General features: G+C 40.8%; 3 protein-coding genes and 1 long non-coding RNA gene across 4 annotated transcripts; 2 read left to right on the top strand and 2 right to left on the bottom strand.

Moving 5' to 3' along the window:
* Positions 1-523: 523 nt before the first annotated feature.
* YIPF1 (Yip1 domain family member 1) lies at positions 524-11,142 on the bottom strand. Its single transcript, XM_033152079.1, has 10 exons — positions 11,017-11,142; positions 8,450-8,524; positions 7,483-7,646; positions 6,422-6,502; positions 6,253-6,340; positions 6,039-6,155; positions 5,127-5,293; positions 2,778-2,960; positions 1,866-1,963; positions 524-883 (listed from the first exon to the last, which is right to left on the bottom strand). The coding sequence occupies exons 2-9, from the start codon at positions 8,478-8,480 to the stop codon at positions 1,871-1,873; spliced, it is 924 nt and encodes a 307-aa protein (XP_033007970.1). The 5' UTR covers positions 8,481-8,524; positions 11,017-11,142; the 3' UTR covers positions 524-883; positions 1,866-1,870.
* A 2,446-nt stretch (positions 11,143-13,588) lies between these two features.
* On the top strand, positions 13,589-18,062 carry DIO1 (iodothyronine deiodinase 1). The gene is made up of 4 exons (XM_033152078.1): positions 13,589-14,048; positions 15,581-15,724; positions 16,579-16,778; positions 17,899-18,062. The coding sequence occupies exons 1-4, from the start codon at positions 13,718-13,720 to the stop codon at positions 17,962-17,964; spliced, it is 741 nt and encodes a 246-aa protein (XP_033007969.1). The 5' UTR covers positions 13,589-13,717; the 3' UTR covers positions 17,965-18,062.
* Positions 18,063-19,398: 1,336 nt separating this feature from the next.
* LOC117048350 lies at positions 19,399-21,326 on the top strand. The gene is made up of 2 exons (XR_004426835.1): positions 19,399-19,832; positions 20,080-21,326. It is a non-coding gene; the product is annotated as an uncharacterized LOC117048350 (long non-coding RNA).
* Positions 21,327-21,842: 516 nt separating this feature from the next.
* Positions 21,843-26,592, bottom strand: HSPB11 (heat shock protein family B (small) member 11). Its single transcript, XM_033152077.1, has 5 exons — positions 26,467-26,592; positions 25,222-25,328; positions 24,276-24,344; positions 22,932-22,975; positions 21,843-22,050 (listed from the first exon to the last, which is right to left on the bottom strand). Exons 1-5 carry the CDS (start codon positions 26,562-26,564, stop codon positions 21,931-21,933), a joined length of 438 nt encoding a protein of 145 aa, XP_033007968.1. The 5' UTR covers positions 26,565-26,592; the 3' UTR covers positions 21,843-21,930.
* Between the last annotated feature and the right edge of the window lie 135 nt (positions 26,593-26,727).

The raw sequence follows: 26,727 nt of genomic DNA, 5'->3' as shown, positions 1-26,727 counted from the left end.
CCACCTCACTGTCTCTCCAGCTTACAGCTTTCCTAACTCCTCTTCTCTAAACTCTGGCTTTATCTGTTGAAGGAAGGAAGGCCCACCTTTTGCCAATCTAGCACAACAAGCACTTTGATTCTTGGTCCTCTTAATGGCCCATCACCCAGGATGCTAGCCTGGCTTAATTAGCTTTTAACATTTGCTGCATCCAGGAATCAGAAGTGTCCAGCACTCAGCGTAACACACAAGCCTTGATTAAATTGTAACACCTGCTGGGTCCAGGGATTATAGAGGGCTGGGACCCACCAACTCATAAAAATATTATGGTTTGTATCCAATGCTAGTCCCACTCAGAGTAGACCTGAAATGAATGAACATAACTAACTTGGGTCCACGAATTTAAATTTGTCTTCTCTGAGCAAAACTTAGCTATAACTATGTTTGTATGCATATGCTCCCATCCATCCCCAAAAATCCTGTGGATGCTGATGATGTATTCTAAATACAGCAAAATATACAGGCTTTGGGGAAGAAATGTTGGTGGCGTTTTGAGTCATTTTTATTTGATGACAAAACAAGAATTATGCAGAAGATAAAAAATAATAAATTATTAGGGGTTAAATCTACAGCTGAAAATTTTAGGGTTCAAATCTCCAGGTGAAATTGATTCCACTGAACTGAAACCTTTTTTATTTTTTGCTTCAACAGCAGAATTTCAACTAAGTCCATTACTAGTTGATCATTCAAGTGTCAGATACTATGAATTTAGACGGTTTTGCTGATGTGTCATTAAGAACTTTTGGCATTCGCTGATGCTTCTTTTCAGATCTGTTGGGTTTTCTTTTTTTCAATATGGGAAAGCCCCAATAAAGCAATATCCCACAGATGAAGAAATATATATCTGTGGAGGGAAAGACAAGCAAGCTAGTATTACGAATCTAAAATACAGAATGCTGAAGGCATCAAGTTCTAGAGCATCTTTGCAACTGTCTACACAATTCTTCCAGAATAAAAAAAAACAGGAGAGCAAAACCTGTAAATTAGCATTTGTCCTTGTTCTGAAGCACTTCTTAGTTTTGTTGCAGTTTTGCAAGGTTTGTTAATGTGTTTTAATTGTACCAGATATGTTGCAAAGGTCCATTTTTATTTTAATAGAACATATTCAGATTTTGGATGTGGGCCCTCATGTATTCCAATTCTAATTCTAATCTGTATAAATATTCATCCGGTAACAAAAAATGATCATATCCATGAAATGCACCCAGAAGGATACAGATAAGCACTGAAGCAAGCCTGTTAGCATACAGAGGCAGTCATATTTAATTAGCTATCACGTAGAGAACTGTCAGGTGTACTTTGTCTAAATGGGAGGGTGGGGAGTGATAAGTCGGTTTGCAGCATTTTATCACACTTCGCTGTGACCAAGAATCATCACAAGATAGTATGCAGTTGTGAGCAAAATTGATTTTCAAGGTTCAGGGCTACTAGGGGCATTTTGCCTCTATCCTACTGGTGTCTCCAGGCTCATATCTTGAGTTTTTCCTGCATAGGTGAGTTGCTGAAATTCATTCATGATGGCGAGAGGAATTAAAAGGCTGCTTAATTTGTCCAGCAGTGCCACACTTGCCTTGTGCAGGGTGTCATCATAGCTGCTGTGGCACAAGCACAGCAAGCAAGGATGTAATTAGAAGACCCACCTGAGAACCTAAGATGTCATCATAGCTGCTGTGGCACAAGCACAGCAAGCAAGGATGTAATTAGAAGACCCACCTGAGAACCCAAGCACACTTAACAAAGAATTTGACCCAACAAGCATCACTGCTTAAATTGAAGTGAGTTATAGCAAGACTACCAACATAGGGCGTAACTGTTGAAATGCTTACCTTAGTTACTGTGCCTTTATTGCTGCTCTTGTTAAATTTTGTGGAAGTGCAGTAGTTGGCATAACAACATCCAGTTCAGGGGCATCAAAAAAGTATGCCTACATTATTGGGGAAGGTGAGAAGAAGCGACAATAGTATATTACGAATATCACAGGTTAACCTTTATACTGTACTTTTTATATTTGTATTGCTTATGTGGGCAGGGAAGATGTAAGACAACCATTAGCTTTACCACTATATTTTAAAAGATGAATGAAATACCTTCATATCTTCGAACATCCTATAGAAACCCATTTATTCTTACCTATCTTGCACTACTTCATTCGATCTCTAAGATATGAATGTAATGTATGTATATAGGTATGTATTCATGTATGAATGTAATCATGTATGTATGTAATCATGTGTGTTAATGTTTGATGATGTGTTATTAGTTATGATTTTAAACAATAAAGAGATATTATTGTTAAAAGATGAATGAAATACCGATTATATTGATTTAGTGAACAAATGGAACAAAACCAGATTATAACATCAATTATATGAAAATTACCAAAACTAACATTTCCAGGGTAAATAAGGCAAAAAGAGTTTACACAAGCAAGTGCTCAAGGCATGGGATTTAAGCATGTTCAACATACTGGTTTTATACCCTACTCCAATATAGGAACACTTAGCCACTTAAACAGCTGTTAAGCCAGTCACTGATAGGCATTTGAAGACATGACTTGGTACAGAAATCCCATTTCTAAAGATATTTACAGTAAGTACAACCACATTTACATATGTTATCTGTGAGGATTGCAGATTTTCTCCATGAATAAAGGTCTCCATAGGTAAAGCTTTTAACTGTTCATGAAAACTGACCTAAGAAAAATCTATTAGGAAAAAATTAGGAAACAACTATCATACCAAGCAACCAACAGCAAGCAAGGCATTGAGAAGTACCACAGTCACAATTGTAGCCACTGCAATCCTTCGGGTATCATCTCTAACAGCAGGCCAAAATGTCATCACTAAGACAGATCCTGAAAGGCACAAAGCAAATACCACCAAAACCCATCTGAGAGCTTTCTGCGGAATAATCCACAATATCTGTAAATAAAAAGAAAGGAAATGCAGTTCTAGTTTTTGCAGATTTGAATCAGATAAAATCTTACAGAAACAGAATTTTTTATTAGAAAATTAATAAGAGCACCCACAAATGATTTCTATATATAACCAATGTCTTGAACTCGATGCTGGGTAAAGTTATAAACTGACTGCTCTTCAAGACATAACCTAGAACTGCGGCCCACAATACAGTGCACAATGATGCATATTGGAATACATGACATGTAAATGACACTTATGTAGCAATTAGCTATGTAGTGAACTATAGGCAGTGGCTATTTCCGTGAAAATATTCTACATTGCTACTATCCAAAATCCACCTTCAATCCCTCCCTTCCCTCAACAAGTTAAGGTACTGATGATACTCGATACACATTTTTTGTTTCATTTGTCAACTAAGGGGGTCTCAAAAAAAGGATCTGTCAAAAAATTCCAACAGCATCTCAGATGGTACCCATGTTCAAGCAACAGCCCTACAGAAAAGTATTCCTCAGTGTAGCCACTTGAAACAGCATAGTGCAGTGGTGGCGAACCTATGGCACGCGTGCCAGGTTTGGCACGCAGAGCCCTCACTGCTGGCACGCGCACGATCCGGCGAGAGCGAACGAGGAGAGGGACGCTCGGTCAAACGGGAACGCCGATCTGCGCCTTGGAGAGCAGAGGCGAGGCTGGCGATGCCTGGTCGCTACGGGTCTCCGATCTCCCGCAGGAACTGGGCTCGGCCGTCCTTTGTCCCGCCCACCGCATGCCGCCCGCCGGCTGCCGTGCTCGCCTGCTGCCGCCTCCACCGCCTCCTCCAGGGCGCAGTTGGCTCAGGGACCCGCCTGCATGTGCGCCCCCACCCTCGCCTGGGACCCAGACAAGAGGAGGAGGAGGAGCCGGCGCAGAGGGCGAGGGAGACGATCCACCGAGACGGCGCCCCCGCCCGGCGCTTCCAGCCCCACCCAGGGGCGCTGCGGGTCGCGCGTAACGCGCAGTCCTCCGGGCCCCTGCCGTTAACATGTTTGCTAAGGGGTAAGGCACGCTGGGGTGGGTGGTGTTAGGGTTAGGGTTAAGGGAGAAGTCATAGTTAACTGTCGAGTTGGAAGGGCACCACAGGGTCATCTAGTCCAACCCCCTGCACTTTCAGCTACCGCCACTGCCCCTTGAGCGCGGTGGGTCTCGCTTCCTTGCAAACATTATTATGAATTCCTTATGCGCAGGATTGCGCTGCAGTCGTTGCAACACACACTCTCTTTCTCTCTGGGTGAGCTTAACAAGTTGTCTGCGCCCCCAGCCCAAATTATTAGGAATGTAAATGGAGGTCAGGAAAGATCCATACGCAACCAGCGTTCATTAATCATCAACCACCGTTGCCAGGAATCATAAAGTAAAAAAGAAAAGTAAAAATAGTGAAAATAATGAGGTCGCCCTGCTTTTTAATCTCCTCTCTAATGAGAGGGACGGGGCTGATAAAGCTTTAACAAGCATGTGACTGTTGGGCCTTAGGGTTTTGAGTTCGAGTCATAACAGCGTTCGTTTTTTTAACCCTTATTGTGCTGTGTGTGTGTGTGTGTTTTTGGCGCTTTGGCAGACGATGATGTCGGCGCCGCATGTTAGTTCCAGCGAAGGTATTATTTGTCATTTATTTCTTTTCTCTCCCCCCCCAAAAAAGCTCAACAGCTTTGGGGTGCGCCCCCAAAAAGCAAAGCAACTTTTGTGCGACCCCCCCCCCAAAGCTCCAAAACTTTGGTCGGCAGCTCCCCAAAAAAAGCTCAACAAGTTTGGGCACTTTGTGATAAATAAGTGGGTTTTGGTTTACAGTTTGGGCACTCGGTCTCTAAAAGGTTCGCCACCACTGGCATAGTGCATGGAATCCATGTGCATAACAGCTGGAGGAAACAGTGAGTAGAGAGAAGCATCCCTTCCTTAGTTTTGATTAAATTATGTATGCACATTTCTGCAGTTTAGGGCAAATCTCAGTGAATTTTGTCCAGTATTTCCATAGTGAATTAAGCAGGTTATGCATGGATTTCTCATCTAAACTTCCCATATAAAATGTCAACAAGCTGTATTGATCTGTTTATATTGTTCCAAAAAAAGTCAAAAAAATTTATTCAGCACTTCAAGACTTTTCATATACTCGGGAATTCTTTGTATTGAACTTACCGCTGTTGGAATATAAATGAAAAGTGAATAGCCATAAACGCACACAATCTCAAGAAATGAGTAGGATACAATGTTCACAACTTTACTGTTTCTCCACATAAGAAATCCCCAGAGAGCTAGAGGAACTAGCCAAGCATATGCATAGATGGCTGTAGCAGCTATGGACACTGTAAAGAGATTTATTTTAGCATTCAGAATCACAGCAAAATAATCAAGGCTATCACATCACAGAAATACTGACCTCAAAGGATGTAAATTAAAACTACGTAACAGTTAGCTGCATTGCTATGTGTTGATTGATAATCATCTGGCAGCAGTTAACCTTTTGAAATCAGGTCTCACAGGCTGCCCTGGGCTGCATATTGACACACCTTAAGATATGCCTCTGTTATAATAATAATAATAATAATAATAATAATAATAATAATAATAATAATAATTTATTATTTGTACCCCGCCCATCTGGCCGGGTCTCCCCAGCCACTCTGGGCGGCTCTGGGTTATCTCTGTCACTCAGTAAGAGGAATGGAACACTGAATTAGGCTGCCAAAGTTACTGAGCCTCTAGACCAGGTAACACAACACCCATACATAACTAAGAGCAATTACCTGATACATGCATTCTCCTATGGTCACCCAGTTCTGCCTGGCTGCTCTTTAAGCCATTCCTATCTTCACTTGCCTAAGCTCTCAGTCTAGGTCAGGCAATATTATACACACCATATCTACAGCCCCTTGCTTCTAGTTTGGTGAGGAACTTAATATCTTCAACTGCCATGTACTTCGGAACAAAACCCATGCTTCCTTTTATATGGTGGCCAATTGTATCTTAAATTTCTTCTTCTGTTATCTTAGCTAGAACAGCGAACCACCGGGAATTCAAATGTATTTGGAATACAGTTTTAACACAAACCTTTTCGGAATTCAGGCACATAATGGAAATCAGGTTTGCCCAGATGGATGAAAAATTTCGAAAGGTTGCCACTGATTGCAATGGCAAAGACTAATGTGGCACATATCCAAAAGGGACCTTAATGGAAACAAAAGCAAAAGATCAATTATTCTGACTGACACAGTGTTGGAAAAAAATTAAGTCCTTTCATGACAATTTTAGAATTTGCACGTACCATAAAGATCTGGATTACTTCGAATATATAGTCTTACAAAGTTTTTCCCTGGTACTGGAAAAACAGAACCTTTGATTCTGTCGAGGACCTAATAAAAGTAATACAAAACATTTGACTGAAGATAAATGTGCATGGTGCCTTAATAGAGACATTACTGCAGATTACAAACCTGGTATGTATCGACATCAAAAAATGTTTGGTAATACTCAAATGTCCAGAATGGGGCGCTTTTCTTCTGTCCAGCAAGCAACTGAAATATAAGATTTTAGAAGAAGAGAAAAAGATTGCTAATTCAGTATTAGCGTGTCATTTTAATAGGCAGGTCTTTTTAACTCATAGGAATTGCAAATATATTTGCAAATATATTTGAGCAAAGTGGGAAAAGACATTTCAATTTGGAAGAAGAATTCACAAGTTCAGACAACCTGGTACCAACCCCATGTCCTTCAGACAACTCTAGCCACTCCACTCAGGAAGTATCTATTTCATCACTGCCTGTTATATGTGCTGTATATAATCTCTTCCAATTTGCAGTCCTGTGGGAAAGCCACACACAGCACTACAGAGGATTCACGCACCTCTGGTCAAAGCGGGGAAAGTATTGCCACTGAACAAATCTTCCAGTGGCAAAGAAAGAAAGAAAGAAAGAAAGAAAGAAAGAAAGAAAGAAAGAAAGAAGTCTTATTGCAGAGTATTTCAATAAAAGGGTACCAAGAAGCAATGTAAATAAAAGGGTACCAAGAAGCAACAGTTTTCACAGGGAATATCCAGAAGTTAATTATTTTTCTTCAATATCTGCTTACATATATAAGTGCCCCAAACCATTAATGCAGTGCTTACCACCTGAGATTGTAAAAAGTACGAGAGCACTTTCACAAACCAGCTCAGAGAGAACAGCAAGTGAATAATGATAACGAAAAAGCTGTCCTATCCCCATTCCAACCTACACTCCATGAGATATCTTCCAATAGTGTGCCTACTTATCTAGGAAGGCTAGGAACCCATCCAACACCCTGTCTGGGGTATCAGGAATACAATCTTTTTGCTACAGAGCAGCCTGGCCAAGGACTATCCTATTTTTTTCTCCTTCTCATAGATGACTACCCCGAGTGGCTTCTGCTGCTATTTACACACAACATATTCAATTTATTTAAAATAGCTGTTGTACTAATTAAAAGCTTGAGGAGGAAAATCAGTTTGTCAGAAAACGTCTTTACATTGTCCTCTAACCTCAGTCTTATCAGAATCATCTGTCCCCAATAGCTCATCATCCTCCTCTCTCCCAGAATCTTGCAGATGTCCGTGCTTTGTTTTTGGTTTCTCAGCTGGTTCATCAATGCTTATTGTGACAGCATCCGGATTTGCTGCCAACAAATTGGCTGCATCATCAAATTCTGAAAAACAAATCATTCCAATAAAGTTTAGATTTTCACATTGCTAACTGTCAGGGCATGCTACTGTATAAAATTAGTAGGGCTCTCCCATCATTACAGTTTAAAATATTTTGTGGTTTTTTTGGGGGGGGGGGTAAGATGTGCTGCTGGTCTACCTCCTGCACACTAGCTGATGGCAGACCTGAATCTATACCCTAGGGTTGAGTTCACTAGACAGAAAGGCTATTTGAACTAGTGCATATTGAAAGGGGAGCAGCACAGAAACATAAATCAATAGATGCAGGAGACACAATAATACAAATGGTATAAACCGTCACACATTTTAAGTAATTAGAACAGCAGTAGACTGACAGAACAGAAACAGTTCACATCTACTGCAATTTTCACCAATGGCAAGCTCCAAAAGGAGTCACTCCTCCTATTTGTCTGCTGTAACTGTTGGCTTTCTATACATTTGAACCAGTGGCATACTACGGTATCTAACTGTGGGAACTGTAACTGGGCTTTCAGTCCTAATTAGAATAAGCACCTAGCAAATTGGCAGAACTTTAAGCTATTACTTAATGCACTCATCATGTGCAAAATGTTCTTTCACTTTCCTCATAATATTCCCATTATGTAGAGACAACTGAGCTCAGTTCCATAACTGATAAACACTTTTTTTAAAAATCAGCAGTAATGTTGAGCTCACAAGACTGTGCATTATGAAACACGGTTTAATTATATAAGTGGTATTAATGCAATGGCCCCATGCACATACTGCAGAATAATTCAGAGGTTTTAAGTGTAATTTTATAAGTTACCATGAAACTTTAGGTCATCCACAGTTGCCATTCATGCACCAATGTCCCAACAAAGTGCTCAGAAGTGAAAAACAGCTGGAAAACATGAAGCAGATTAAATACAATTTCAGATTAAAAATGCAACTCTATTCTCTTTCAAATCAGAACCAGTGAAAGCAGTGAAGGTCCTGTGTGAGTGTCTGGAGGCGGCTGGAGGATGGATGGCAGCTAACAGATTGAGGTTGAATCCTCACAAGACAAAAGTACTGTTTTGGGGGGACAGGAGGTGGGCAGGTGTGGGGGACAGGAGGTGGGCAGGTGTGGTCCTGAATGGGGTAACTGTGCCCCTGAAGGACCAGGTACGCAGCCTGGGAGTCATTTTGGACTCGCAGCTGTCCATGGAGGCGCAGCTCAATTCTGTGTCCAGGGCAGCTGTTTACCAGCTCCATCTGGTATGCAGGCTGAGACCCTACCTGGCCGCGGACTGTCTCGCCAGAGTGCATGCTCTAGTTATCTCTCGCTTGGACTACTGCAATACGCTCTATGTGGGGCTACCTTTGAAGGTGACCCGGAAACTACAACTAATCCAGAATGCGGCAGCTAGACTGGTGACTAGGAACAGCCACCAAGACCACATAACACCGGTCTTGAAAGACCTACATTGGCTCCCAGTACATTTCCGAGCACATTTCAAAGTGTTGGTCCCTAAACGGCCTCGGTCCAGTATACCTGAAGGAGCATCTCCACCCCCATCGTTCTGCCCAGACACTGAGATCCAGTGCCAAGGGCCTTCTGGCGGTTCCCTCACTGTGAGAGGTGAAGTTACAGGGAACCAGGCAGAGGGCCTTCTCAGTGGTGGCGGCCGCCCTGTGGAATGCCCTCCCACCAGATGTCAAAGGAAAAGACAACTACCAGACTTTTAGGAGACATCTGAATGCAGCCCTGTTTAGGGAAGCTTTTAATATCTGAAGGACAATTGTATTTTAATATTTTGTTGGAAGCCGCCGAGAGTGGCTGGGGAAACCCAGCCAGATGGGCGGGGTATAAATAATAATAATAATAATAATAATAATTATTATTATTATTATTATTATTCACATATTGACAAAACTGAATCACAGAGCTCTGGAATCTATGAAACGTCCTGAAAATCTGAAGAAACCTTCAGATAGACTCCCAACACAATTAGTCCACTTCATCCAGATTGCTACAAGCAATAAAGGAGAATGATATAAATATAACAGGGGGAAAGGAAAGCAATCCCTCCTTACTACAGCTTTTTTAATAGAAACATACAAACCAACTGACCTGGGTACAAATACCTTTCTGGCAATTAATATAATAAACTAGAGTACAAAAAAGCAAACTCAAAAGTCTAAGGCCTGAATCACACAAACAAAAAGGCAACCTGATGTCTGCTAGAAATCCAAATGTGATTCCTAATATTCTTTTTTTAATAATATAATATATTTAATAATATATTAGTCATCTTTGCCTTGTGCAAGGCAACAAAAAGTCACAAACACACAGGATGAAGGCTGCACTGTATCTCTAAGCATGTCAAATGCCCCACTGTCGAATCTGCACCACTGCCAATGATTCACTTTGGTGATTTACTGTGGCATGGTGAAAAGCTGCCAGATCCATACAGCGATGGATGGATGGCTGTCTTACTATGTGGTCACAGCCCTACAGAGGTACCGTTACTGTAGCATTAGCCCCCAATCTCTTTCCTGGTGCTCTTGCTGCTTCTTACACCACATACACAAAATCTAGGGGCTGTTCCTCAGAAGCAGTTTCATGCTGCTTTATCTTTCAAGTCCTATGGTTTCTGACGGAATATCCTACTGGAAATCTGTAGCGGTCAAGATATGGGAAAGCAGGCAGGCAGGAATTCTGGCTACTGCAGTCTTCCAGCAGGGAAGGAAAAAAACTATCCAGTGCCTAACAGGCCCGCCCCCCCCCCCAAAAAAAAACCCCAACCCTGAAGTGCTTTGGGGGAACCCATGAAGCTAACTTCCAAGCAAATACGCTTTTATTATATGGAGACTGATGTCGTAGCAAGAGACAAGCCTTGAAGTAACCAGCAGCCTTGCGCTCATTACCTATCTATATGACAGCCCAAAAACACTTCCCAGTTCCATGCAAATCACCGCCGCTGTCTGAAGCCGCTCCACTTCCATATTTTATGCCATAAACGCAGCTGCGAGGGAGAAAACCCACCCTTGGCACTGCTAAGGCGGTTAAAGGACACGAAGGAGGGAACCATCTGCATTGAGAGATGCCTCTTATGGCGGGAAGAGAGGGGCAGCAGCCATCGCTTCCCTTCCCTTCCCTGCGATCCTATTTGGGCGAAAATGAATAAGCCCCCGGCTGGGCTGCATCATTCGAACGTGGGGTCTGCGCGCCAGGGAGCCGGCAAGTGGGTGGTGTTCCACCCACGCAGACACGGGTCTCTCTCTCTCTTTTTCCCCCTAACGTGTGAATCCTCCCTTTGGGCCAGGCCGCAGGGTGGGCACTCTCCCACCCACTCCACGAGCGGCGCCGCGGCCACTACCTCCCGGTGCCAAAGAAGGGACGCTACGTACCGAGGGCCTGTGTTGCCGGAAACGGCAAGGGCTCGGCGGCTGCCTTAACTTCTCTCCTCCTTAAAAAGACACGGCGCCCTTTAAAAGGCCCGAGCCAACCGGCGCGTCTTTCTGTCGCTCTCCTGTTCCCTCCCTTTAAAGAGAAAGCGAGCAGCGCCTCCAGTTGGCACGGGGTGCCTTATAAAGCCCTGCAGATTTATCGCGGCAGGTGAGATTTGGTGTGCGGAAATTTGTGCCGCAATAAATGTGTTAACCTTCCAAGCTGCCGCTCTGCCTTTTTGCAGAGCTGTCTGTAAAGGACAAACTGCAATCCTATGCCTGCTCCCTTGGGAGTAAGCTCCAAGGGCTGCCTGCCTGCAGGTTCTTGAACTTGTTACTCATTCAAACAGCCTCTTTCCCTCCTTCGCGCACCCCGTTCTCTGCTCCGATGGGCAGCGCAGTACCGCCTTCACACGACTCTCCTTAACGATCTCGCTAGGAAGCTTTCAGCCCATGAAGGCAGAGCAAACTGTTACATCCTCCCTTAAGTGTGCATGCACACGAAAGCTCATACCAAGAACAAACTTAGTTGGTCTCTCTAAGGTGCTACTGGAAGGATTTTTTTTTATTATTTTTTTTATTTTTTACTATGGCAGACCAACACGGCTACCTGCCTGTAACTGGATCCTCCCTTAAAGTGATGAAGAAACGCTCCCTCCAAAAGAGATGTGTGGGAACTGAACAGGGGGACGCCGATAAACAGGTTTGTTTTCTTCCCGGCAGCTCCCTCGTCTTTCACAACCGTGTTGTTCGGAGACGCAATAGACGAAACCTGTTAATTACGGTAATCTTTATGCTGTTAAAAATAAACAGAAGTCCTCCGCTGCCAAACAGCCTCAAGCATTCTGCTTTCATATGTGAAATGGGGACAGTGGCTGTTGTGAGAGCAAATGCAGCAGCGTACATGCACAATACAAATAGCAATAGGATATTAAAGGGAGATGGGAATTATCCATACAGCTGGTATGCACAAGGGCCACACTTTTCAAAAGAAATCAAGTGGGGGGGGGTGCAAAGTCAAGTGGTGGTGGTGGTGGTCAGGAATTCTGATTTAAAAAACAAACAAAATAAATAAATTCCTTTTCATATTCCTCAGTTCAAACCAATTTGTTGTTCAGTCGTTCAGTCGTGTCCGATTCATCGTGACCGCATGGACCAGAGCACGCCAGGCACCCCTATCCTCCACTGCTTCCCGCAGTTTAGCCAAACTCAAACAAATTAGATCATTCTAAAATGTGATCCTGGTGCTGAATCCTCCAGCAGTAATAATTGGTGCACCCAAATACTATTGGAACAATGCTCGACCGAAACTCAGTTTGTGGTCAATTAATGGTATTCCTCTAGAACAGGTTAGTTGCTTCAAATACCTGGGCCAGGTAGTATGATCAAACGGGTCTTTCCTGGCACACAGAGAATATATAGCCACAAATGCATCTAAAGCAGCTTTGCTGATTAGATCCCTATATGCCAAGAAACAGGCACAGTGGAAGTTGCCCTGAGACTCTTCCAAATGAAAGTCCTCCTACTACTGGTGGGCATTGCTTTGGGTTCACGTAGGGACTTTGTAAGATTGGAGTCTATCCAATCGCAATTCCTCAGGGCCATTCTCAGGATCCCCCCTTCTGTTGCGGGTGCGGTCATGAGATTGGAGACCGGCTGCCAAGCCTTTAGGTATGTGGCCCTGAAAACGAAATTATGGCTATGGCTCAAGCTCTGCTTCAGACCAGTGGGTTTTACCCCTCTGATACTGAGGGGTAATTTTAAATCACCATGGGAAGGGGAGGTGGTAGAGGAAGTGCAGAAGTGTGGACTGTCCTCCCTTTATATAGAGTCCATGACATATAGCCATGCTAAAGCGGTGATCGCTCAGAGATTGGGGGATATCGCCAGACATGAGGACATAGCCCGCGTGAAACCTGGGATGTTTCTGGGGGAGCAGGTGTATCGGGCTGCACCAGCCCGTTACCTGGCGGATATCCACTATGTGGAATACCGCAGACTACTCACTGCGGCCAGACTGAACGTTCTTGACTCGGCGGTTTTGAGGGGAAGATTTGTGCTTTGGGAGAGGTAGAATCCACAGAACACATTCTACTGAGTTGTCCCTTTTATAACGACTTAAGGCAATATCTCATAGCCCCATATTTATCTCAGTTTAGTTCCCGATTAAGAGAAAGGCAGGTAGCATATCTGCTAAATAAGCCCACTGGGAAAACAACCTTATCGGTGGCTAAATTCATTTTCCTGGCGCTCAAGTGTCAGAAGCGTAAAATCGAATGCGGGTTATCTGTATGAGGTTCAGTAGTGCTGTCCTATTTTATTTGTGTACCCCTCTGATGTTTTTAGTTTTATAATTTTGTATTGAGAAATGTTTTTCTTTCTGACTATCGGTCGAATAAAGGATATTTATGTATGTATTGGAACAAGTACAAACCCTACAGCACAGCAGAAGGGATACACCCTTGATTCCTGGAAACTGCAAACTATTTATTCTGATTAACATTTTACTTACCGTAACCTTTAGAATGGCAGTTGGCAGTTGGTGAGCCAATAGCAGAAGTCTTGCATATGCATGTTCAAAAGCTAAGCTATTTGATCTACCTTTCCCCTCTCTTCCCCTTTCTCTACTTTGCACAACACAGCAGTCTCTCATTCTGGCAAGATGTTCAAAATCAGGACATTTATGCAAAAGTTCTGGATTCTCTTTGAAGTGTGCTTCTTTACAGCTATTGGTAAAATCTGCTTGATCTTATTTCCAGCTACCGTGAAGAGATATATTTTGAAACAAGGGGGAAAGAGCAGCATGGCAAGAAACCCCAATTTCAACTATGAAAACTGGGGTCCAACTTTCTTCAGTTTCCAGTACTTACTCTTTGTCTTGAAAGTCAGATGGCAAAGGCTAGAAGACGAAGCGTCTCAAGGCTGCCCTGCTCCTAACACCCCTCTAGTAGATTTTAGAGGGGAAATACGTCACATACTGGACTTCATGCAAGGTAAGTTGAAGATTTTTAAAGGTCTCCTGGTATTTGTTAACACAAACTGCAGTTTGACAACTCATTTCAAAACATGGTTTCTGATTCTATTAGCTTATCATAAACCATGGTTTGACAAAACAAAATTAAAAATTAAAAAATTCCTTCCAATAGCACCTTAGAGACCAACTAAGTTTGTTCTTGGTATGAGCTTTCGTGTGCATGCTCACTTCTTCAGATACAGATGGTTTGACAATTTAGACACCACATTAAACAATAATTAAGTGGGTGGGTGTGCAGCCTGAATTGAGCCAGAACATAGCTATTAAAAAAATTGGGGAAGGTTACAAAAGGCACAAAACAACTCAGACCAGATATAACTATCTGGAATTAACTGTGAACAAATTGGGTGGTGAAATGGCAAGGTCTCTCCTTCATGTGCATATTAATGACTTGAGAAGAACTCCAGTAAGTAAGCAGCAGATCTCAGACTCTCTTCTCCCTGGGCAGATCCAGACCATACATTCAAAGCACATGACTTCCCTCAAAGAATTATGGGAACTGGTAAGGGTGTAAGGAATTGTAGTTCTGGCAAGAGGGAGGAGAGAAAACAAGTTTCTGGTGACCATATGATTTAAAAATGCATTGAATTTGTTTTAAGTGCATGATGTGGGTCTAGAAAGCTCCAGGTTGCCCAAATGTACTCTCAGGAGAAAGAACAAACACAAAACACACTTTGCCCTCTCTTACAACATACTCTTAAATCATTAAGCTGCACTTTCTAATAAGTAACTGCACCGTCTTTCAAATGCACAGAAAAGTCAAAGCATGCAAATGCACACACTCAAAACTTACACTGTATGGGTCTGCACATTCTTGGTTGTCGAGTATGACTGAGGCAAAATGTGTTTTGGAATAAGAATCAAAGAAAGCTATTTCATAGACTGTCATGAAAGGGTGATACCATGAAGATCACAATGGCTAGCTCAGTCAATAGAGCATGAGACGCTTAATCTCAGGGTCATAGGTTCAAGCCCCACATTGGTGAAGATTCCTGCATTGCTGGGGTTGGACTAGATGACCCTCGTGGTCCTTTCCAACTGTTCAGTTATATGATTCTATGAGGTTGTAGGTGGCCCATTTGAAATGCGAGATAAATGGAAGCACCCTTAGCATACTGGAAAGTGTATGTGTGGAATCCGGCATAGAGCTAAGGCAATTGTTCCATCCCCTTCTCCTCGCCCTTCTTCCTTATTCATTGCATTCTATAGGGTTTCCCTAACCCAATGGAACAGATTTGAGGAGGGTGCAGGGTGTGCAGAGGAGCAGAGGAAGTCCCATTGTGCAAGCAGAAATCATTGCTGTAATGGGAATACATTAGTAGAATACCATCCTGCTTGTCTCCCAAGGTTTGAGTTCCCATAGGATCAAATATTAGATGTACTGCGTACAAGGAATGTGGCAGAACTCTTGACTTACTGTACTTTTTAAGGAAAACACTAGAATTATAGTAAGTTTCATTACACTTTGAAGACTGCTTATGTCTGTTGCAGAAAAGAGGCCTTTGGTCGTGGCATTTGGAAGTTGTACCTGACCTTCATTTATGTTCAAATTTGGCAAATTCAAGAAGCTCGTTGAAGACTTCAGATTTGCAGCAGATTTCCTTATAATCTACATTGAAGAAGCTCATGCCTCAGGTAAAGGAAGGTTACTATGGGTAATTTCTACACACATTCAAACATCCCTCTCTATCCTCTATCCAGTCAAGCAAAAACACTCAAGGAGGGTACAAATCAGGGCTGGTGAGGAGAATGGCTGAGGAGGGCTTGGGGATAAAGGGTAAGACAGAGAGGCCTGGAAGGCCACATTTGCCCCCACCCCTGGGCCTCAGGTGCCCCATTACTGTCATAGCACATAGACAGTAACTAAACTACTACTGTATAGCATATTCTAAATTCAGGAACAGGGAACAAGTGATCCTCCAGATGCTGTTGGATTCCTGCTCCCATCAGCCATAGCCAGCCATGGTCAATGGTCAGGGATGGTGGGAGTTGTAGTCCAACAATATTCAGGAAGGTCACAGATTCCCCATATCTGTTTTAATTGTTAATTTCTTAAAAGGGATTAGAAGATGCAAGAAAGTGCTTGTATGCATCTAAATATGTTAACCTTTTGGTCTCAGTATTGAAAATCAAAACAAATGCTTCAAAACTAGGGTGCTTGGTTAACCACATCAATTTTAAAAACGGGGACTTAAATACTTTGGGTGGTATTCAACTAAGTTTCACTGAGAATGTACCCACTGAAATTAATAAACATGGCAAAGTTAGGTTCCATAATTTTAACAGATCTACTCCGAATAAAACTTAAGTTGAATACCACCTTTTGCCAAGTTTGCCTCATTTATAAATCAGTAAAAACTGGATTAAAATATAAATTTTATTATCCAACTTAATACTCTAACATACAATTCTACAATTCTGAAGGATATTAATAAATGTTGCTATTACTAGATGCTATATGATTAGCCTAATCATGCTGTTTGCTTTAGATGGATGGGCTTTTAAAAACAATATTGCAATTAAAAGTCATCAAACCCTCCAAGATCGTATCCAGGCTGCACAGGGCCTACTGAAAGAGAACCCCTCGTGTCCAGTGGTTGTAGACACAATGGAGAACCTAAGCAGTTCCAAGTATGCAGCTCTACCAGAAAGGCTTTATGTCCTTCAAAAAGGAAATATTGTCTACAAGGTAATAAAAATGTTATTAGTTTGGTAGGACCCTTGCAATCAGAACATGTATCACAACATGATAGTTGATCTGGGTAGCCTGAGTGCCTTAGATCATATTATTAAGAAAAAGTACCCTGGTGTGAGTCAACCAAGAACCTTCTCATGAAAGTGGAGACTACATCCATTGCATTGTCTTCTTTTAGAGTTAACTTGGAATCCGCCTTGACTTAGCAGACGTCCTGAATTTACCTATCTGTTTCTAAATGTCATTAACTTTACCAAGATTTGATCCTATGATAACTGCAACTTGAATCTCCTTAAAGAGAAAGAGATACAGTTGTCTACTGCAGGGGTAACCAGTGTAGTGCCTTCAAGAAAAGACTCCAGAAGTTTTACTTCAGCAGTTTTAGTCCAACAAAATCTGGATGGCACCCTGTTAGCTACCCTGACAACTACATTGTGTTCCTCTCTCGTGCTTGTATAGTTGCAAAATATGCATTACATGTAAATATGTGCAAGAAAATGTGTGGAAGAAATCAGGTTTGGAGCGTTGCCATTCTGAGCTGAGCTGAGCAGACTAGAGATAAAGGGGTGTTTAACCCTCTTCCAGCTTAAGGTTTCCAATCCTAGTTCCTTTCCCCCTTGCCCTGTGGGATTCCATGTACCTGTTTGTAAGGGTGAACAAGCACCTGGGACCTTGTGGGAGAAAAAACAGTTTGGGAGTGACTTAAACCCAAAGGAAATGCAGGAGGGTGATGTGTCTGTTTATCTGTTCAGAACAGGCATCCAAATCTGCTTTTCTTAACAGAAAAACACAGCATGCATTTATTTAGTTCCTTGAATTTATTTCTCACCTTTTCTCCCAGTGTAATCACTTATGTCATTTTGCCTGTCATCTCACATGAGATGGAAAACAATAACTTAGTTGGGAGATATAGTATTTGTATAATTGCAAACCATTTTGAATTCTATTTTTGACATCTAATTGTTAAATGATTAGCTGATGCCAAATATTGTCTCACTAAATACTTTTCATGAAGATGAGGAATATGCGTAATTAATTGCATCACTTTTGTACAACCTGCATCCTCCTTCCTAGAAATTGCTCAGAGACATAATGGTTATTTCTTCTTTTACAGGGTGGAGTGGGACCCTGGAATTATCACCCAGAAGAAGTACGTGAAGTCTTGGAAAAATTGCTTTAGAACTATAAAACAGACCTAATAACAATCTCATATGTGAACAATACAGTAACGTCAGTCTGTTGATTAAAGGCTACATACATCCAATGAAGTCATCCAATAATAATAATAATAATAATAATAATTATTATTATTATTATTATTATTATTATTTATTTGTACCCCGCCCCTCTGGCTGGGTGTCCCCAGCCACTCTGGGCGGCTTCCAACAAATATTAAAATACATTAGAATATCACAGATTAAAAACTTCCTTAACAGGGCTGCCTTCAGGTATTTTCTAAATGTCAGGTAGTTGTTTATCTCTTAGTGGATGGACGTCTGCCTGCACAACAGAACTTCCTCTCCCTCCCCATGATATTTCGAGGGGTTCACTCTACCCTCTGGATCAGATTTCAGGGAGAAGGATGTTGGGAGAGGAAGTTCTAGTGTGCATGCAAGTCTTTGCGCTAACAGGAAAACTTCTTAGGATACAACCAAGTCTTACTTTATTTTATAGATTTATTGAGAAATGATAATATAAAGAATAAACAAACATGAAAAGCAGAGCAATCCATCAACACAAATCCTTGCATCTGATGAGCTGTGGTCTTAAGATAGCAAAATTTCTTGACACGAGGGAGACCGAAAGTTCAACACAACAGAGTCAGACAAGTATGAAATAAAGCCCCACCAAACCATGTAAAAAAGGTATAGATCTTCTGTACCTTGGGAGACTCATGGTTTGTATCCTATCTTCTCCACAAATTTCCACATGGATACAACCAATTTTTAAAGGTATTCATATTCATTTAGAAGAGATTTAGAATATATACAAAGAAAAAATCCAATTTAGTTGGGACGAGGAAAACTGGCAGACCGTTCGAAAGCAATCATTAGTCCTCAATATAAGAAGCACAAATACACATACTAAATTAAGCATCTAAATAACTGAAGTGCAACCTGCAAGTGTTGCAAATATCAATCATTGTGGCCTAAGTAACATATGAAAACAACAGTGCCATAGTAATTTGAGAAACAGCTTTATAAAGATGGCTCCATGAAACAAGCAATTCATGTGAAGTGGCTCACCAGACACTTCCAATGATCTCCCATCCCTGACAACACTACAAAACAAAACAAAAAACTGTTGTGGTGCAATGCATGGCAGGTGGCTCCACATGAAGGAATTGCCACATTAAACAGCCTGTATGCCAGGGGTGGGAAATCCTTGGCCTGCGGATCCCTCCCAAACATTAGCTATTCAGCTGGAAACAGCTAAGATGAAGGGTTTTTGGATTGTGCAAAGTGAAGTTTTTAAACTGTGATATTTTAAATGTATTTTAATGTTTGGTGGAAGCTGCCCAGAGTGGCTGGGGAGACCCAGCCAGATGGGCGGGGTACAAATATATTATTATTATTATTATTATTATTATTATTATTATTATTATTATTACTTCTAGCTGCTCCCTCTGCTAGAATGGACTATTTCTTCAGAAGATCAGAAGATCTTTCTCAGTCAAAACAGAGCAGTGGCATGGGCAGCATGTCTAACGTTGGTAATGTTTATTCGAGGTTATAGCAAATTTCTGAATGGAGATATTGTAATGGTTTGTTAGTCTTGTTTCTATTAATATTTGTCTATGATGGTCATAGCTTAAAACATGGGGCTGTGACCTGATTTACAAAAAAAAAATATTTGCAGAAACAATATACTAAACTATTATGATCAAACTGTCTCATACCATCTTTATAGGCTTCTTGTTTTTAAGTGTCATTGTTTGATATTGTGGTTGTCAAAAGGAGCAAAGGAGAAACACCAACTACAGAATGCTGGATAGTGGTGGTTGCATAGGTGAAAGACGAAGGATTATTCTGTAATAGATCACTTTAAGTTTTCTGTTTCTAAGGCTGTATTGGATAGATAATACGCAGGAGAGATTTTGATGCAAGAAGATTCCTGAATATTCATCCAACTCAGACCATTGCTAGAGCAAATGCCTTGGAAGGAATACTGCAATTTTAGGTGGATCTGTTCAACTAGCAATGTTAGTGTACTAGTTAGTTGCTAGTGTGCACTTATAGCACACTATTTGTTGTTGTTAACACTACCTATGAATCTGTCTTCTTAAGATGACTAGATGATATTCTAAGCATTCCCAAGTATACAAATGTACCTGTTGAGATTATTTTACATTTGGCTTTAAAAAACAAACCAGAAACCCCATGCCATATAGCATGCTTGGTTGAACATGCCACCTTAGCCTGATAGGACCTGGACTCCAACAATATGTCGAGGGCCAGAGGTTCTCCACCCTTGCTATGTTTACCAAAATACACTTGAAATTCTTCCCAGTTTCAAAAGCAGTATGGCATGTGATGTGAAAAGCTACTCTTTGAGAAACCGCAAGCTCAAAGGCCCTTTGGGTATCTGAGACTATTCATATGGTCCTTTTGATCCTAACCATTGCTTATCTAAGTCTTGCTCGGCCTACATGTGCATCACACCCAACCATGATGATATGTTCTGTGCATACAGTAGAACAGACATGATGGAGTAAAATGGACATTGTACCATGTGTACCATGTCTAGCTCTTTCCTGTGAAAGTTGCTTGAATCTGAGTGCACATTTTTGCTGTTTTCAATCAAGGCTTCCAGTGACTTGGCATTCAGCAGAGTGGCAGAAAAGCAACCACATCACCTAAACAAAGTGAGAGCATAACATGTTTTGGCAAACTGATGCTGGTAGTGTGTTAAAGGTCCCTTCATGAAGAACCATTTGTACAACAGGGTCCCATTTGTTCATCTTTCTTCCCTCTCCCATATGGATTATGGTAATACATAGTCCATGTTTATGGGAGTCTGTCCATACAAACAGTAAAACTGAAAGAAAAAAATAATGGAAAGATCCAGGCCCCTAGTCCCCTTGCTGATTGATGTAAAAGGCATGCTCAGTTCTTCTACATCTTTTATTTGCCGGGGGGGGGAGGGTTTGCACTGTTTATGGTTTTATCCTTTCCTGCTGCTTTCCACCTTGCTTTGCAATGTGGTCTACAGGATCTGGTCTACTGCTGTATGTTTGGGAACTATGCATTTCATTGCTCTAATATGCTAGGAACTTACAATTATTTACAATAGATCGACTGGAGGGAGATAGTTGTTATGTTATTCATTTGGATTGATTGCTTTGCCAGTGCAAGCCATTTGTTAATCAATATGCAAATCATATCCAATTGCTAATTATTTAATCATGTTTTGTATTCATTACTATATATTCTATTTTCTGTATGCATTCTGTATCATTTATAATTCTATTTCACATCACCTCCAATTTTTCATCTCTATTATTGTTTATATATCAATAAACCAAGTAATTAATTTCAGTTACATTCAGCAGTTTGTGGTTTTTCTTGGGTGTTTGTAATTTACTCCCTGTCCCCTGGCCAGGGTTTGGCATGGTGTGCTCTGATGTTGATTGATCTTTCTGTCAAGAATCTTGAACTTCACATACTCATAAAAGGGGATATCAAAACTGTCAGGGATACCTCTGAAACAAATAGCTAAACGTTTTTACACAAGTGGTTCACTCCACTTTGAATGCTCCGACAGTACTGTAAAATCTCTTTGTGTCAGAAGACCTCTTGATGCATAACAGTGGCTAAAACTCCAGCATTGAAGTGGCCAAAATGTGAGGAATATTTTGAACAGTCTCAAATTAATGGAGGTTGTCAGAAATGTCCCTCAAATGGGGTCAGGACATGAGTGAATAGGAGCTCTCCATTTATAAACTTAGATTAAGGAAGTGGTGAGTTCTAGTGGAATAGAGGTATCATATTTACTACATATTTTAACAGAATTTACCAACAGGAAAAACAATCTGTGACAAAGATATACAAAATACAGAGTTTAGAAAACATACTTTAATGCTTGGATTACATAATCTATAATACAAATGTCAGTACAATATTTATACAGTTGTGATTGCAGCAGATTAAGTTTGGTTTTCACTATCTTGTGTTATTCCTTCTGCTATCACCCTATGAACTGACACAAAAGCATCAAAGCCAGACAAAATAATGAATCGCAAGTATGTCGCTTGGATCTCAGGAAACTGCCAAAAAGAAATAATAATAATAATGATAATAACAACAACAACATCAATAGTTATAGAACTATGAGCACAATTCAGTGCAAGTGAAGCATTTTTCAATGCCAATAATTTCAATGTGATAGATTTAAGAGCTTTTTTAATTTACAAAAACTGCAATCAATATGACTAGTTGTTTGATACTCAGCATGGGAATACTTAGTTAATTGAAAAATAAACCATTGTATGCTAGAAAGAATCTGAATCTAAATCTTGCTATACTAAAGACGCAGTATAAAACTCCCAAAATTACACTCAGGTTACAGGAGTGAGCTGATGACAGGTATGGTCAAGATCAGGTTCCTAAGTAAATTTCAGATTGATTTTTTAAAATTTGATCTGAATCAGAGTTCCTCTATATTACTGCTTTTTGCTTAATATTTAAGAGGCTTGGGAATTTAGCAAACTATGGTGATAGAAGTTGTATCACGAGAAATTACTACACATTTAGTGTTAAGATATAGCTATAGATATAATTATGACTATTCCTTTTCACGCAGATATAATATAGTTAATGTAAAATACATAAACCAGTCAGTGTTCATAATCCCTAATGGTAACTGTTACCACTCAAAAGTATAAAGTACTTTGGTCCAGATATGGGACTGTCAAAGGCCTCTATGTTTTAGCAGTTAACTGTAACATAGGCGCATATATATATATATCTTACTAATATATATATATATATGCGCCTATGTATATATTAGTAAGAACATGAAAACATTGCTTCAGATTTTATCAAGCTCCTACTAACGTCTACATTACCTTGCTAACTCAAGATTTCCCACAAATTCATTATGCGCTCTTTGCATACACTGCATTAATGCTAGATGGCATATACTTACAGAAAATTCTTCTGTTTGAAGTTCTCCTTCTTTATGTTGCAGCTCTGAACATAAAACAAACAAGCAGCACCTTAATATGTAACATGATATTTGGATTCTGGATCTGAAAATTCACTGGAGTGTAAAAACTCATAATCCTAGTGTGACGGTAACATGAAGGTGCTGGAGGTGAAATAGTTAAACCAGGTTACCAATCAGAACCCAGAGGGGGTGGAGTCAGAGTGACAGTTGGCAGTTGAGAGAGAGGGTGGGACTTAGTTGTGGGAGTGGGTTGGAATTAAGAGGTTGGTTGGAGTGGGGGTAAGTTAGGAAAGAGTGTGGGTAGGTGAAGTTAGTGTAACAGGAAAACTGAGTCAAGACCAGTTAGGAGAATAGAAGACAAGTAAATAGCTGAGAGGTGGTTAAGTGAGGGAAAACCGGTAGAGGTAGTTATAGGTCTGGAAAGACACCCATGTTTGACATTGTCTGCAATCATTTATGAAACCACATGCTTGTTATTCTGTAATAAATAAACATAAGTTTTGATGTTACAATTTAACACTGAATGGACTCAATAGATTTACCAAGTAGGGCCTGGTTGGTGGCAGCGAGAGAAGAGAGCGTGGTGGCACAGGGATCAATTGACGGTGAAACGTCCGGGGACCCTGTGTGCGATCACCACACCTAGTAAAGAGCTAAATTAACTCCAATAAAGTTAACACACTCTGTAGATGGTATGTCATAAGCTTCATTAGGGGCACAATTTAATCTACTGAAAAATAGTTTAAAATTAGCAACTTCTCCCATAATAAACTATCCAAGGTTATCAAAGACCCTTCAAAATGTACTATATTTTCACTGCTGTATTATTTTTAAAAATTCTCTTAGACCAATTGCACACATAGACAAAGGAAACATTTAATAGCTTTCCAGAAAAATATTGTCATGGAAGGTAAGAAATTACCATCTGGGTTCCAAATAGTAACAGATATTTATACAGCACTTTTGCTAACTGCTTCAAGCACTTCATATACAATATCTGAATAATCATAGCAACCAACAACCCTATAAGATGGGGCAATATAAAAAGCACTAAATTGTTCAATGAATGGCACAACACAAATGATAAGCAGGCAACTCCAACAAGTCAGCACCTGAAAGTTGTGGAGAGCCAGCCATTGGTTCCTTAGATATCACAGAAGTCTGCTTTGATCCTAGTCCTGCATCGTATATGCACACTTATTCCAAATGAGTTCAATAGGACTTCCTTCTAATAAGAGATATAGGATTGCAGCCTTAACTGATTTGTACATCGAATTGCAATCATCCACCTAATTAGAACTGTTACATCAAGTAAAGAATTACCTTTTTCAATGCATTCTTCAAAATCAACTGGATCTTTAGACATGCTTTTTTCAATCCGTAATGTCTGCACTAAGGACAGTGTTAAGAAAAGAAATCCTCGGTTAAGGCTGCCTAGTTTCACACAAAATTCATCAACAAAGTAGTACTTAGCCTTTACATTAGAATATTAATGTTCAATGATGCCTAAGATTTCATTAATTATGACAAATCACATAGTATCAGATATAGAACTGCTAAAACACACATAAAATCTAGGCTGAGTTGCATTTGGGAAGTATCTATAACCCTGTGATCAGTTGAATCCCCTCTGCATGTGAAAAACCCCCACAAATGGTTGTACTTCATCCATTGTACTTTCATACACAAACTAGCACCCACATTCACACAGTTTCCTACACAGCTACTCTAACCTATATAGAACCACAAGTGCAGAACCCTACACAAAACCTCACTGATGATCAGTGTTCCTCAGCTCTCCCAGTTGTGCGGGCCCCTGCCAGTTGCCAAATGTGCAGGTGGATAGGGCTGCTGTCGGAACCAATTTCCCACTTCCCACGCGCCCCCCAAAATGGGTGGATGGGTGGTGAGCTGCCTTCTGGCAGTAGCCACTGGAAGGCACTGAAACAGGGCCTTCCAATGGTGGGCTGGGGCAGGGCTAAATCAGCCTGAAATCTTATGGAGCCCAAGCCAGAATCATTGATGTCATGCAACAGCACTGGGACCTGGAGCTGGCACAGTGATCTAGTCCAATTTGGGCCTGATCATCTGCCTCTCCCCACCATCCGCTATGGCAACAAGAAGCAGGAATACAGATCCACTGCTACACAAAAGCCCACCAGCAGGAGGGAGAGCTTGGATTGTGCCCTAAAGCAAAAAGAACATCTATTTTTGCAGGAAAAAGATGCTAATTCAGAAATGAAAACCTAGCTGTATAACATCAACTTACCACAATAACACTGGATTGTGAGTTTGCTAATGGTTACACATTTATGAAAACAAATAATAAATGCCTGTGGAAACATCCCAGTTGTTGTCCAAAAGGTTTCAGATTTTCTGTTAAGAGAGAGTGAAATAACCTGTATGAATGCAATATGTTAGAACTATATTGCAGATATGTAACAGAGAAAATTTATTCAATTTACAATAAAGACATCCAACATTCCAATACCAATGTTGCATTTTAACATAGTAAACGTTAGCATTAACTGTATTACTGTTTTCACCATATATTTGGAATTCTTCCCTGATATTCTGTGGAAGGTCCCTAAACAGCAATATCAAGGACCTTAAATGATGGTGGTGGTGGTGGGAATCATCTTATATTTTACATGGTACCAGAATAGGATTATAGATATGTTACACTTTTTGAGACAAAGTACAACTTAATATGAAGTGTTTTTATATGTCATAATGACAAGCTAAATATATTTGATCTGCCATTGACATAACATTCATTGTACCCAATTGGACTTACTATTGAGTAGGCACATGGCTTGTCAAAAGGTACACTTCTGACCTTATCTTCATTAAACCAAAGAGTTCAAATTCATCACAGTAGAAAAATAATTTAGGTTTACCTGTTAATAATTTTTTTAAAAAATCCAACCTTCAAATGACCTGATCTCTCACCCCCAGCTAGGGGCTAATATTTTCTTACAAGTGGCAAATCCATGAACAAGTTAGGACTCTAATTCTTTCAGCCTATATTCTACAGTATGGCAGCCTATTACAACTATACTGTGCCTTGGGTTACTTGAATGTGTGACACAAATGCTACAAACAGTGCTTTTTTCCTGGAGGGGCACAGGGGTACGCATAACCCTAAACATTTTGTGAATCTAAGTTTGGCCTCATTGAGGGGCAGTATTTCAATATGAGTAGGAAAATGAGAGTACCCCTAAACATTTGGGGGGGGGGGAGCACTGGCTACAAATACTATATTCTTCCATGACGCTCAAGTTCATATTTAAAAGCATTTCGGAAACCAAATGGATAGGTTTTACTTCCAACCCAAAGGAAATAATTGTGCGAGTTGAGGATGTGAAAACCATTCGTTAATCTGAAAGCAAACCTTTTATATATATATACCCAAAAGCCACGAAACCTCATGATATATAATAACAAACGTGTTCGCCGCCTTTCAGGCGCTACAAGGCGAGAGCCTGCTACTTCATCAGGATCAGGATCTTACCCATCAGTGATATTTTCTGGCGGGTATTTTTCATCACTCGATGTTGCTTGAATCACATCGGCTCCTTCGGAGCTAAGGCAGTAGTCCGTGAATTTCATGTTTTCTCCACACTCGGGAAGGTTCGCTTCCTAAAAGGCCTCTTGCATCTACGGAAAAACGTTGCCCGGTTGCCTAGCAGCCCATCCCGACTCTAAGGGAAAACCCAGGAAGAGGCGTGAGCCTCCATTTCTACCTCCGCTGCTTCCTGGTTGCTTTTGGCGC

Source organism: Lacerta agilis, chromosome 6 (genome assembly GCF_009819535.1).
Source record: "Lacerta agilis isolate rLacAgi1 chromosome 6, rLacAgi1.pri, whole genome shotgun sequence".
Taxonomy (NCBI): domain Eukaryota; kingdom Metazoa; phylum Chordata; class Lepidosauria; order Squamata; family Lacertidae; genus Lacerta; species Lacerta agilis.
Note: the sequence above shows the minus strand (reverse complement) of the source record. Positions and strands in the feature narration are given on the sequence as shown.

What these genes read in the sequence shown, in the direction of transcription:
- YIPF1 (XM_033152079.1), bottom strand. Translation starts at nt 8,480, where the DNA reads ATGGCAACTGTGGATGACCTAAAGTTTCATG. An exon ending in AAGTAATCCAGATCTTTATG is followed by an intron (nt 6,156 to 6,252) that starts GTACGTGCAAAT and finishes GTTTCCATTAAG; the next exon opens with GTCCCTTTTGGATATGTGCC. An exon ending in TGCTTGCTGTTGGTTGCTTG is followed by an intron (nt 1,964 to 2,777) that starts GTATGATAGTTG and finishes CCAATAATGTAG; the next exon opens with GCATACTTTTTTGATGCCCC.
- HSPB11 (XM_033152077.1), bottom strand. Translation starts at nt 26,564, where the DNA reads ATGAAATTCACGGACTACTGCCTTAGCTCCGAAGGAGCCGATGTGATT. An exon ending in TGAAGAATGCATTGAAAAAG is followed by an intron (nt 22,976 to 24,275) that starts GTAATTCTTTAC and finishes TTTTATGTTCAG; the next exon opens with AGCTGCAACATAAAGAAGGA. An exon ending in TTCAAACAGAAGAATTTTCT is followed by an intron (nt 22,051 to 22,931) that starts GTAAGTATATGC and finishes TCTTTTTGGCAG; the next exon opens with TTTCCTGAGATCCAAGCGAC.